The sequence below is a fragment of the Crocodylus porosus genome, unplaced genomic scaffold (genome assembly GCF_001723895.1).
Source record: "Crocodylus porosus isolate Cpor-Errol unplaced genomic scaffold, CroPor_comp1, whole genome shotgun sequence".
Classification (NCBI taxonomy): domain Eukaryota; kingdom Metazoa; phylum Chordata; order Crocodylia; family Crocodylidae; genus Crocodylus; species Crocodylus porosus.
Genome location: NW_017728948.1, coordinates 64,270,286 through 64,284,753, shown reverse-complemented (window position 1 = coordinate 64,284,753; position 14,468 = coordinate 64,270,286). Strand labels below are relative to the sequence as shown.

The following is a 14,468-nucleotide window of genomic DNA, read 5'->3' as shown; positions in this document are numbered from 1 at the left end:
GGAAGCAGGAACGGCCCATCACGTACCCCCTCCTCTCCAGGGGCCGTCCGGGGATAGGGGGACTCACGGTAAGTGACGCACCCCATCCCCTCACACCGTAAAGCTGGTATTGTCAACCGGGGGTATGCATACCCCTGGGGGTACGCAGGGGCGGGCAGGGACAGAGCGCAGCCACCCCGCACCACTGCCTCCCAGGGGCAGGGCTGGGGTGGGGCAAGAGCAGGGCCACACAGATGCTATGCTGCTTCTGCTCACCACACTCCCACTGCGCATCTGGCTGCTCTCCACCACCCCCTACCTGTGCTCCAAGTCCAAACACTCGCCACCCCACAGGGGTTACACTTACTAAAAAGGGGGCAACTGGGGATACACTTATTAAAAAGGTTCAAAACCCCTGCCATAAAGCAATTATGGCCTCTACCGGCACATACCAAAAGCAAGAGTAATAGTTTTATGAGATGAAAGAAGTAGCAAAAAAAAAAGATAGGCAACTTCCATACTGATCCCAATATGTCAGTTGTACCCATCTTTTCCATAACTTTCTGTTCTTATAGGCCCTGACCCTGCAAAAAAAATTCTTTCTTTGCAAGCTTTTGGGCCCACACACCCTTCCTCAGGCAAAGGAGAATTCAAAGTTTGTAAAAGTTCTCCCAGGTAGAAATGAAACCATGTTGCACAGGGGAATTAAAAGACGGTAGGTTTCCTCTGGGTACAACAGTCCATTTTAACAAAGGTTGTTCTGTGAGTTCTGGGAGAACTTTTACAAACTTTGAATTCTCCTGTGCCTGAGGAAGGGCGTTTCAGTTCGAAAGCTTACAAAGAAAAAAAAATATGTTGCTACTATTTAGTTGGTCTAATAAAAGATATCACCTTTACCCCAAATGTTTTATCTGCCTACACTTTTAGACCAACATGGCTAAAACCAATATCCCTGACCCTACAAATCACTTAAGCATGTGTTTGACTTCAGTGGATTGTCACATGCTTAAGCCAGTGACTCCCAACTTTTTTTTTTAGATACAAGGCATCTCTTATTAGACTCAAAGCATACCTCACAAAATGTCTTTAAAAACCTCTTATCTTTCATTCATTTTTTACTCTGGACAAATAGAGCAATTCTTCAGTTTTAAAGAATTTGAAAAAAGCACTTCTGTTTGACAGATTTCCTATTTTGATAGATTTCCTATTTGAAATCACTGGGTTTATCTTGTGAATCATACTTGCACGCCTAACAGTGCTAATATTACATGACATCCACAGCACCCAGGAAAGCACTTCAAGGCACCCCAATGTGCTTTGGTGTTCCAAATCTATTTAAATTTTATTATGTTTAAAAATTATTTAACTGAGTTTAATGTTCTCAAATCAAGCATGGACTATCTGCTATCTTGCAACAAAATTACTGCCTAAATGTATACCATTATAATCAGCATAAATAAAACAGATAGATAATCTTTACCACCTGAAGTGTAAAGCATGTGGCCCTGCCTTCCAGCCCAACTTCAGATGAAATAACTTCAGATGAAATAACCTGAAATGTTATTAATCAAATAACCAATAACTTCAAGGCTTTGGTGGTTGATTGGAATTCCATTGAACATATGCTGCTCAGTCACAGGTGATCCTCTCTAGTAATGCCAAAAAACACATGAGTAATATCAGCTTCACCTTCTGTGGGGTATTATCATTAAAGGAAAGCCAGCAGGATAAAACTAGTAGAGAAATAGTGGGAAAAGGAAACCTGGTAATGACAGATCTTCAGAAGCTAGACTTCAAATTACAAATAACCCAAACACCCTGTTATTTAATAGGGCTAGAGTCCACAAGCTCTTTCACCTGTGCCTCGTTTCTTTTGTTAGATTTTTTACTTCCATATTTTATCTTTTTCCTGGTATGGTATGCTTTCTTCAAATTGTCCAAAAATTCACTGAGGATTTACTTTGTAGATTGTGCTGACCTCTGTCAAAAGTATGTCTCATTGACACATTTCTAGCTCTGCTGAGAATGTAGTGCTTGCAGCTACACAGAGATTTTCTTTTTGAATAATGTATTACCTGGGAAACCAGTGGATCAAGAATTTTGTAGCCTCTGGGGTCACTTACAAAGCCACATGACTTTATATTAGGTAAGTGCCTTGTTCTTGCTGATAAAAAAATGGCAACTATTCACTAAAAGACAGCAACACTAATCTCAGGTGATCATATTTTAAAAAGACACATTACCAACCCTTGTTCTCCTATCTTTATTTTACAAATATTATTATAATTTTTATTGAGGCTTGCTGATATCTTCTTCTCTCAGAACACAATCACCCAAGAAATACTGAAGAATTCACTGAAAGGATGGGTTCTGTGTACTCTGGAAAGAGTTTGCTGTGGAAATTACTGGGCTCATACTTTGTCAAATTACAATGTAATCACTCCCCATAAAATATGTGAATGTAAAAACACTTGTACATACCAATTTTGCATTCAGGCTTTAAATGACCTATTCTTCATGCTAGCATGGGGTGTGTTGAATAGTTGTAGGTACAAAGTTTCCAGGGCACAGTAGGTGTGAATGATTGAAAATGTATTATTAATTTGGAAATAAAAATATATCCTTTATCAGAGTGACAAAATTAAAAAAAACATTTACCTCAGTGGAAACTCCCAATGAAGTCAGTGGCACTGCAGAGGCATGACTAAGGGAAATGTTAGATCCACATGCTTTGCCAAAATTGAATTTAACATCTATGAATAAGGCACATATAGTATCTTTTACATGTGCTGGAAGAGATTGAAAAATGTGGTACCAAGATGCCATTTGAAGGCTGGAAAGATTGTCAAACTGTTTAAGAATGGGGCTGACAATTACTTCAGTGAGCTGGAGGGTGTTTTGTGCTTTGTGGAGTTTTGTATGACTTGATTCTTCCTTCTTTTTAAGTAATTTTCATTGTGTAGAGTTCAAGGAACTAGTATAGATTTCCACATGATTTTTTCTCTTTTGATACATTAAAGAGAATACCTGCTTCATTGGGGTCTGGAACAAATTTTACTCCATGGTCAGATTGGTATGGACAGCGTGGGCATGTCCCTCAAATGCACACATGCAGTTTTGGCTGTGGAAACACATTTGAGACCCTGCAAACCACGCATAATCCATGTGCATGCATTTGCTGCACTGCTAATCTGCAGTGCGGCAAGCTCCCAGTGTTAAAAAAAAACCACCTGCCACAAAAAAAGCAGTATAGAGCACATGGCAGCTGCCAGAAACCAGAGCCATACTCTGGCTTCCAGCCAGGCTCCAAGCAGCCAGGTTGCCACTGCTGCTGCCCTGAGAGGCCCACAGAACTCCAGGTAAGACTGCTGGAGACAGCCCAGGTGCTGACCCCAGCTTCCCCTACCCCACCCACAGCAACTTGCCATGTGCCAGAGCACACATGCAGGGATGTGCCTTGGGACAAATAGCAGCAAGACAAATATGTGACACTGCTATTTGTCCCCAAGAAAGTGCACGTTCCTGCTCATGGGGACATGCTGTGTGGGTTTTTGCCTTCCTTTGTAGTGCAGGATGTCACCCTCTTCCTTGGATCGCTCAAGCATATTTTAACAAACACTGCAACAGCAGGACATTGGCCACCATTATCATCACCCTGCTTTATTGTGGCAGGTTAGGGCACTATGCATTTTGGTTGTGTGGAAGAAGTTACCTGTGCATTTTTAGTAATAGTTTAGACAAGGATTTGCTTGGGATAGAGTCTGAATAGGGATGATCCTGCCTCAGGCAGGGGATTGAATCAGATGGCATCTATAGGTTCCTTCCAGCCCTACTTTTCTTTAATTCTGTGATACTTTAAAAAGGTAGAAACATCTGGAGGTTCAAATTTGGGTGTGGGTTCTCAAAGAACCACAGTGTTTCAGGCAAGGGGAAACATGATGAGTTCCTCATAAACTGGTTGTCTGGTCATTATATTGTGACCTCTAAAATATACTAATCCTTGCCCTGGCTGTTCCAGTCCTTTCTTTATCATACTTAAATGATAATGTGTTGGCTTTTTATACATGTATAGAGTACCAGGATATTACTCTTCCAATGGTATCTTATGAACAAAAGATTATTTAATTGCATGCCCTACCAAGGTTAGGAAATAAATTCCAATACAGGTGGATATTCTCAATAGCCAGTATAAAAAGACACTGAAGATATTCCCTTACAAATGTATGGGCTACATGAGAAAATTGTCATATCCATCCCCGCTAAAATGCCCTAGCATGCACGCTCCTGTGATAGCATAGGTGCCAAGCAATCCCACTGGACTTACATAGCTGGCTTACAAAATGTCAGGTATTAAAAAGGGAAAATTCTACACTATTAGACCTCTACATTTTAGTTTATAGACAAAGGCTTATATAATAGTCTTCCTATTTCACCATCATTTTGTATACAGTTCAGCTCCCTTAAGCCTCCCTCTTACCCTCAACTTCAACAAGGCAATGGACACAGGGTCCTAAGTCTATTTGGGGAGTAGTACCTCCTTCACTACACTTCTTCCTTCACACAGATAAAAACTGAACACTAGATCTAAAACTGAAAGAAAAATCACAGCATTTCTTTGCTGTGCTTTGGAAGCACCCCAGGAGCTAGAAGGAATGAGACAACACACACACAAGGGTGCTGATAAAGACCATTGTAACATTTTATAGACAACTCTAACCTTTGTTTGTTTTGTAACACAGACCTTGGCAGTATTTTGTCTCGGGAGCAACATTTCCACAACATCATTATTTTTTAAACATATACTATTACTGCATTGTAAAAAGGAATTTGGGGCACACAAGAGGCTTCCATGTTTGAAGTTACTGTTGCAAGTGAAAGTTAAAAGTATGTGACTAATTAAATATTTATAGTGATCCTGACAGACAGTCTGTTCAAACATTAAAAGAAGGATACCTACTGTCCCTGGTGGATGAAAGCAACCAGTGCATTTTGGCACAGGCAGCCTATGATCACTTCCTTTAAAAGCCTATGTGATGAGATCTCCTCACTGTACACAGTTTATCCACTCTAACAAGCTTTACATTGCAATGATACATTAAAATTCTAATACATGTATGTCAGCCTATGGCAAATGGATCCCTCATAAATACCAACCAGAATGCATAAACCACCTTTGAAACACTGAACTTAGAGCCTCCAAGACAGCCAAAAGGCTTTTTGTATGTATACATCAAGGTGAAACGTCAACTCTAGGGGACAGACTTGCTGGCACCAATACAAAAAAGTGTAAATTATAACTCCATAGATGTCAGCCTGTGGAGCCATCCATTTGGAAGAAAAGCAGTGCCACTGTCACCACTTGGGACACAAAAGCATACTAGAAATATCATAAGCCTGTTATGTAAGTTCATGGTCTCCCCTTGCCCAAGGTTGTGGTGCCATTGTAGGCTCTGTAACTAGCATCTTCATTTTACAGCTATAGGTTCCAGATATTTCTCTGGGCTGTGTGTTTAATTGTGCAGTTTCTCAGTCCAGTTCACATGCATTCCCACTGTCAATGTGAGGCCAGATGGGAATAGTAACAGAAACCTTGTAGAACAAAGGCAAAGGCAATCCCAATGTACAGCATTAATTATTTAGCTAATAATGTTAAACCTGCTATGCTTGAAATCCAGTACACTGAAGAAACCTACTGAAGATTACCCTTTGGGGCCAGCTCTGAGGTAAGGGTGAATGCAGGCCTCAAAAGTAATCTTCAACAAGGATTTTCAGCATGTAGGTTTATGTTGTGCCGGACTTAGCATTTTTAAGGGTTTGAAAGAATTTTCTTAATCATTAAAATTGTGTGCACCAGATCCTCATCTCCCAGAGCTCCAAACCTGGGAAATGAGTGTTTCATTATGCATAAATAGCTCTTTCAGCCATTTCCTACATCTCCCTCCTGTCCCACTTCCATCCTTCTGTTGTGCTGCTCAATACAGTTCAGTAAGGAACAGGGGAGACAGTCACTATGCAGCAGCTACATGAAATTCCATGCAGTGACTGGATGACAAAAACTAGAGAAAAAAGGCCATTTCAATACTACCATTTTCTTTAAGAAGGGATACCCAACATTAGCAATGGCTTGCTTCTCATCTTGACCTCCTGGTAGTGTTAAGAGAAGAGAAAGAAAAGGGAAGCTGAGAAGCACAGTACTCTTCTCCTTCTGATTTCATCTACTTCCTAAATTGGCCAGGGACCATATTTGGAAGATGGGCCAAGTAGCAGAAAGAAACAGAATATGCATGGGAGAGAACATGATATAACAGAGCTCTAATACATATAGCAGAAAACTTAAACTGGGGGTTAAGCTTGCACCTTATCCCCATGCTCTATTGTACCCAACCCTCCTGGACTAGCACAATAAACCAGAATAATCTCGTGTGCAATGGAGACTGAAGATGTATAAATGAAGATGAACAAAAGTGTCAGTTTCAAACTGTAGAGCCCATACATACACTGAGATTAATGGGGCCAGGACATATCTCTGAGACCTCTGGTTGGAGGTTGACTGACTGAAGAAGCAGAAATTCATCGTGATCATTTCACATCTGCAGTGCTGTGTCACTTAGAGACCTTTTAAAAAGAAAATCAAATAAACTGGCAAAATATTGATTCATGCTCTTCTTCTGATACCTTTGCTACATGCTGGTTTATTTGGCAGCTAACAAAAAATAATCATCACATTTGCTCGCTTGCCAAAACTGCAGCTTGTTCATACTGCACAAGTGAGTTGTAAGCTAAAAGTTAAAAAAAGAAAACATTCACAGAAGCCTACATTAACTCTCCTTACTGGATAAGTCCATATAAGCAGTTGTGATACAATAAATTAAATAACAAATTAAAATGGCTATACCTGACCAGGATCCACACTGATATTGTCATAGGAAAGTGTTCCATTAGGCTCTACTACAGCTGAATTTGCATAGCATGTGACTCCGTTGCTGGATTTCACCAGTTTGGGTGGATTACCATTATCCTGGGGAATATTCTTTTCTTTAATTTCAAAGTGATTGTGGTCACCCTTGTGAAAAAAAGCCCAAACATAATAAGAACAACAGCTTGTGCATTTATATTGACATACATGTTTGTGTTTATTATATTAGACAAACCTTCCCAAACCTAACATTTATTTTCCAAGTAGCATTTGATAGTTATTAATGGAAAGCTGCCTGGTCAAATAGTGCTGTTTTTACTTCCTTCCTTCTAGCTGTTAAATTCCCCCCAACTAAAAATGTATTAAGCGCTTTCCAGTATTTCTTTTTCCTGTAATCAATCAATGCAGTTCCCACAGGAATTTTATGCATTATGGTCCATGCGGTCTCCAATGACATGGGCTGATTGAACTGGGGGCATCTTAAGAAGATGCGTAAGACAGTCCCCCTAATGTGATCTGGGTAAGCTCAGGAACATCCCTGCTTGAATATGCTGCCACTGCAATGTATACAGCTGCAACAGCTTACTGGCATACATCAGAACTATTCTATGCAGCAGCCCCATTACTTACCTGGCCATAGATCTTCAATACCATCTTAAGAATCCTTTCCACAAAGAAGAGAATATAGAATCCACCAAACACAGCTACTGCTTTCTCAACATAGTTATCTATTTTGGGATCAAACCCAAATGCCTAAGAAAGAATGTAATGGCAACTCAAAGTTAGTCAACAGACTTAGTTCATGTTAGGAGTAAAATACAACACTTACACATAGTTTGTGAAGCAGAGTGCTTCCTGACCACCCACTAGCTTCAGTGGGTCCTAAATTATTACAAACATGTAAGTAGGCCTAATTTTTTTTCTGCTCTAATCTGCTAGAATGTAACATGTGGAGTGCAAATGTCATTTTCAAAACAAGTATGCCCTTTCCTTTTGAGCATCTAAATAGCAGCTTTTTAGCCTTGTATGTGGTGTTTTTGGCACTTATGCACAAGTTACACTTCTTTTACCCCTGCAGTCTTGGAGACATAAGTGTGTGCACATAGAGCACACAGGCAGGCAAGGTTCTTTGAGTAGATACAATACCTTTTATTAGACCAACTAAGTACTTGGGGAAAAGTTCTTAACAAGCTTTCGGGTGCAGTCACCCTTCTTCAGGCATAGGGAGTCGGGGAAAAAAAAGGCCAAAGGGAAATATTACAGAAGTAATACAGGGTAAGAAAGAGGCCTTTTTTCCACGTGCTTTACCTTTTGTTTCTCCTTTCTACCTATTTATATTTTCACTATATCCTCTCATACTTTGAGCTTCTCTCATTCGTTTTCCTGATCTCCAACTATTCTTTTTCACTGACAGCCTCTTTTCCACCTTGTATTCTATCACTGTAATGTCTCCCTTTAGCCTTTTTTCCCCGGCTCTCTTTCTCTTTCCCCTCCCCTCTCTTGCTTTACCTCTCTGCTTTACCATTTGTTTGCCTAATTTCAATCTATTTACATTCTCACTGACATCTTGCCACACTTTTAGCTTCTCTCATTTCTTGGAGTCTCAGAACAGCAGAGACTCACTCTGCCTGAAGAAGGGTAACAGCGCCTGAAAGCTAGCTAAAAACTTTTTTCCAGCTACTCAGTTGGTCTAATAAAAACTAATCACATTTACTCAAAGAACCTTGCCTGCCTATGTCCTCAGACCAACACAGCTACAACCAAAAATCCAGCATAGAGCATATATGAGCAGTAGGTTAAGCCCTGGCTGGACGGCTACATGTCTATGTATGCATGCCCATTCTAGAGACACCTTGCACCTAAATTAAGAACATGCAGTAAGCCAAAAACAACTTGACTAGTCGACAGTAGACTCTAGAGGAGGAGGAGGAAGACCCTCACCCAGAACCTGGAGAGCCAGATTCTAGGCTTCCTTTTCCCAGAAGGGATTTGAACCTACATCTCACTCTTCCCAGCACAGTGTTCTGATTACCACACACCAGGTTAGACATAATCCAGGCCTCTCTCTGGTGCTCCTTTTGAACCTGACTACCTGGGCAACCAAGAGTGGGAAATATGAAGGCCTGAGAGGAAGAGAGCAAGTGGGAAAATATGTGGCTCAGGGAGAACAGAGAAGGAAACAAGCTTGGGGTACTAGCTTCAGCCCCTGCCTCCCACCTGCACAGAAACTCCCCCTCTGTGCTGCTCTTTATCCAATGACTATTACATGCAAGGGGCAGTGGATTAGCTTCAAAACTGGCTAACTTCAATACTATTAAAAGTATATTCCATTCAGTTACACCAGGCTGGATTTACTCTAAAGCATTTCTTTCTTTCTCCGGGAAGAAAAGCATATTATAGTACAGTGGCCCTCAACCTATCACATGGTACAAGAAAGGAAAATGTAGGGACACCCTACCTGTCTCACCATACAAATGATGTTCTATTTATTTTATTTATTAGCGAATGCAAATTCACAAAGCCAAAAAATAACCTCCTCGTTAGCTGAGTTTGAAGTTTTTAGTTTATAGAGAGGATACACCTTGGTGATGCACGGCATTGTTTGCATCTCTCCACAAGTGCACAATGGGAGGTGAAGCTTGGCTGTGCAGGGGGCCTTGTCCTGTCCTGAACCTGTTTAACAGGGACTACTGTCACCACTGATGAGTGGGGTTTGTCACAAGGAACTTGTTTGTAACTTCCCATGATTTCAGGACCCCCTGAAATCTGCTCACAACTTTCTAGCAGATCAGAGCCCACACTTCACAAATCACTATACTTGGGAAACATGCAAGTGCCATAAACAATGAGACTCCTTCCTTACCTCTGGGATGAGCTGGAAAATTGCATTAGAAAAGAGAGTCCCAATGGCCAAGCCCACAAAATATGTTAAAATCTTGGGGAAATATGGTTTCTTTAAGAGAGGAGTTAAGACCAATCCCAGAAGTGATGCAAGACTAATGATAGTCACGGCCAGGAATCCAAAACCCCAAACTGTGGATGAGAAAACAGATATACCAAATATTTTAGTATATTATCCATTTCAATTTTGTTTCTAACAGCTAAACTGACAGAAGTAAAATAGCTTACAAATCTTTTTCCACCAGTTAAAATCAGAATTTACAAATACAGGATATAATTGTAAGTTTAAGGATATGACAGCAATGAAACTCAAATATTGCGAATGATTAGTTCCTATCTGGGACTGGCCAGCTCATGGAGGTAGTCTGAGGTCTGGGTACTCAGACAAATTCTTAGCTCCTTTAAATTAGTTAGAGGCAATGAAAAATCAGGACCAATGCCTAAAAAGATAGAACAACCAGGACAGTCATGGCATTAGTTTGAGGTATACCAGGGGTAGACAAAATATGGCCCATGGTCCAGCCCTGGCCCACAGATGGGCACTACCAACTGACTGCATCCAGCCCATGGGTGCCCCCACAGCGTTCTGCACAGGGCCAAGCCACACCTACTCTCAGCCAGAGCAGCCTGCGCTGCACTCCTGCCCACACCCACCTATGGCTGCATACTGGCCAGTGCGCAGAGCTTCCCCACAGGACTGCTCCCAGTGCAGCTGCAGCCAGCCACTTTGGTACTGCTTAGCTCCCCACACCTCCAGTGGCTCCTCCTCCTGCCCCTGCTGCGCCACTCTAGATAGTAGGTAGCACGGGGGAGATTTCATAATTGTTTCAGCTGAATTCCTTGCCTCCCCTCACATCATTACCCTTTTTACAGGAAAAATTTCTATGAAACATTAAGTAGGGACTTGCAGTTTCCAGTTCCATTCTTCTTTTGCTGTTTCAAGTATTCCTGTTCGGAGTATACACAAAGGTTTTCTGAAAGAGTTGCTACCTATCTAGCCTTGAAAAATAGATAGCTTTTGAACAGATGTATCATTTTCCATTATAAAAATAGAATGATCCAGGACCATAGGAGAGAGTGAAATGATCCATTTTTTCATTTGTAATTTTTTTTATCAGTAATAATCCATTTTTTCACTAGTGCTCTTTCCTGTAAGATTACAATGTTATGAGGAAATTAATAACAAAAATGTGCTGGTTCTCAGCTGGTATAATCAGTACTACCAATTGGGGTATCTAGCCCAGAAAGTTTTAATTATTCTTTAATTACATAAAATTTTGGGTTAAGACCTCATGTAACTTCACAACTTTTAGTGAGTAGCACTTCTGCATGGATGTTGCATGATCGGACATGATATAAACTCTAAAATTCTGACTTCATTTTAAGAACTGTGGCCCTATAATCCCATGCTCCAGAGGGATAAATTCACATACAGAACACGATGGAGCTGACCTTCTGAAAGAGTAGGAAAAAACTGTTTATCACTAGGGAATTCATAAAGCAGCCTGTTCTGTTCTGTTCTCTAGCTATGCAAGTCCCTTAGTGTTGCTAGGAATCAGCTGTACCTAGCACCAAGAGATAGAAAGAACCACATGTAGCAAATACCTCCAGGTTCTTACTCTTCAGCTTGATGCTAGCCTGCATGGAGCCTCTTCATGTTGAGTTTGTGTGTAGAAGCTTCTCTGACTTCAGAAACAAGGGAAGCAATTTGTTCTAGAAAATATCCTTTCCTATAAAACATCTTCCTACAGGGTCAATTCCAAGTGAAAGTCTGTTCCTCAGACCCTATCAGTGCTACGCACCTGAGAGCCAATAAATACTCTCTGAACAGAATGGAACAGGGAACTTAAAAATTAGTAAGTGAAAAGTGAGACAAATATCAGACTAATGTATCACTGACTAACAGTGGGACAATGACTAATAGCAGCTGGGGAAAGGGGGATGGGGGAAAGATGCAAACAGATCAAAGGGAAGCACTAGATTAATGAAAAATATGCACACAGCTTGAAGGAACTGAGCAGACGCTGCTCCCCTTGCCTTCCCTGGTATTTACTCGACTCCTCCTCCTCTTTGTAGCAGGAGAGCAGCATTTTTCCTGCTAGAAATGTAATGTCTATCCATACCCAGTGTCTCATAACTTCCTTAAGGTATCTTAAAGGAGAGATAAGAGACAGGTTTGTGACGCTGGTTTGAGGAAGGTGTAGGTAATAGGCGAGCGCAGGTCCATCATGAAAATTTCTAACACTGCAAATTTCCCCAAAATTTGCAGCACTAAAAATGAATGCCAGTACATATGCATTGTCAAAGCTGCTTTTCAAAAAAACTGCTCGTCCTTCCATACAGTATCAACAAATGATAGTCAAAGTCAACATATGTTGGAATATATGAGAACATAGGAATAATCCAGAAAACACTGTCAACAAGACTGATGCACTGTGAGCCTTACACTGTGTAAAATAAAAATGGTTTGAAGTTTCCTAATTACCCTGCAAAAAGGGCTTTGTGTGATGCAAGGAACAGGTCTGCTTTTTCTATAACAGAATGTGTTAAACAGACTGAGCCAAATTCGTAATGCATACACCAGTTCTGATTAAAACTGACTTTGCTTACAGCATCATGATTTTTTTAATATGTAAAAGAATGTACATGATGTACAGAAAAAAGGGGTAACTGTGAATATTTGAAATAGTTTAATTAAAATCAAAGTTTTAATTTCGTCTATATTATTAAGAAATAGAAAATAACAATCAAGAGCTGCATTTCCTGTAGTTATAAACCACAACACAAAACTTGTTTTCACAATTTAGAATCATCATAAAACTGTGTCTTTTAAATTAAAATATTGTCAGCTCTTATTCATCATCCTTTATACAAAGATGTCTGAAAGCATGACTAAAAAATAAACTGAACCCATTTATTACTCAAAAGTAATCAGGCCATTAGCATTACAAGCTTTGATCAAGACATGCTAAATTAGAATAAAAATTTTTAAATTGTGATTACAAAACAATCTGGTACTAGTTATTTTTGGCAGAAAAAACTAAACAGGATATGTATAAAGATATCCACATGTTACTTTAGAAAGATAGAAATGGCAGAAAAATACTGAGGTCAAAAGCAATGGTAAGAAAATGAGTTTAGTGCCAAATTGTAAAAATGTGCTGAGTCTGAGAGATGCTCCACATTCACAATGGCACTCTCACTTTTTCACAGAATAACAAAATTTATTGAGACAATTTACTTGAAAAATGTGTGTTGTAAAAATATATATGTACTGCAATTTTACATTCTTAACTAGTTATAAGACACTTTATAGTGTACTAAAGGACTTGTATCCATGACTGAAAGCATGCATATTCCACACCCTGAGGTATTCCATTACCATATCTCACAGATTAAAATAAAGACAAAAAATTATCCCCTTGTCATTTCCAAGTTTTTGGATGTTCTCAGAACCTAAATTTGCCTATGGACAGGTTTGCATGTGTATGGGGTGTCAAAGTACATGTAACCAACAGCACATTATTTTCATACGCTTTTCACCAGTGTTGGTAGGGCAGGGAGGAGGAGGTGGGGAGGAAAGTTAGTACTTATTTTATACATTTTTCAGATTTAAACATTAAAAATAAAACAAGGCAAATATTAAGGGCCAGAGTTTCAGAAAAAATCAGCTGTCACTCAGACACCAGATTTTCAAGTTTCTGAGCAAAACATTTTGGGTACATACTTATAATTAAAAACATGCTGAAACTGCTTTGCTGAATAGAGATAGGATTGTGTCCATGATAATGTGCTTTGCTGAATGGATGCCCAAAAGAATTGGAGGGGAGGTTTTTAAAAATTTTGGACCATGCTTAAGTCCTCAATAGGGTTGTTTGTGATTTTATTCCTGCTTTATTCAAACATGGTGATAGTTTAATGTTTTGCTAAGTTTCCCAGCAACAATTAATTCAAGAAGTCAAATAACATCAAGTATTGATTGATGACGAAAATCAGAAAAATGTAAGAGGTATTACCAACCTGAGGCATGATTCACAAATCATGAAATAGCCCCCAAAAATCACAAGCATAATTTAAAGATCATTAAATTTAAAAAAAATACATTTGGAGATATTTGTTTTCTGGTATTTAGGAGCACCTGGGTCATATGTCCCAACTTCTCTCTGAAATTATTAGAACGGAAACTTCCTTTTTAAAAATATAAATTAGATTATCACACAATTATTTGATTCTAGGAACTGGTGTTCAAACACCAAGTATTATGAAACTTATGGTAAAGTTTTAAGAGTTGGCAACACTACTTAAAACACTTGTAGTCTACACCACATTTCAGAGTGCTTTATATGCACAACTGGCCATTTAAAATTATTTTTTTAAAATGGACTTAATTCATTTTAACTTTCCCACAGCCTCCTCTGCTATTTCAACTCTCAAAAGGTGTCCATTCTCACTTTCATAGTTTCACAGTTTCTAGGGTCAGAAGGGACCTGAACAGATCATCTAGTCTGACCCCCTGCCATGGCAGGAAAGAGTACTGGGGTCAAACAACCCCAGCAAGGTCTTCACTTTATATCATGGCAGGACATTTTCATAGATTCATAGATGCTAGGGTCGGAAGGGACCTCAATAGATCATTGAGTCCGACCCCCTGCATAAGCAGGAAAGAGTGCTG

At 39.7% G+C, this 14,468-nt stretch overlaps 1 protein-coding gene across 1 annotated transcript in view; it reads right to left on the bottom strand.

The window, feature by feature from the left end:
- SLC39A8 (solute carrier family 39 member 8) overlaps positions 1-14,468 on the bottom strand; it is a 74,069-nt gene that overhangs the window by 7,217 nt on the left and 52,384 nt on the right. Inside the window, exons 4-6 of the mRNA XM_019552625.1 lie at positions 9,759-9,928; positions 7,526-7,648; positions 6,875-7,042 (exon numbers count right to left, since the gene is read on the bottom strand). Of these exons, the coding sequence (XP_019408170.1) occupies positions 6,875-7,042; positions 7,526-7,648; positions 9,759-9,928 (461 nt within the window). The remainder of the gene's footprint in view (positions 1-6,874; positions 7,043-7,525; positions 7,649-9,758; positions 9,929-14,468) is intronic.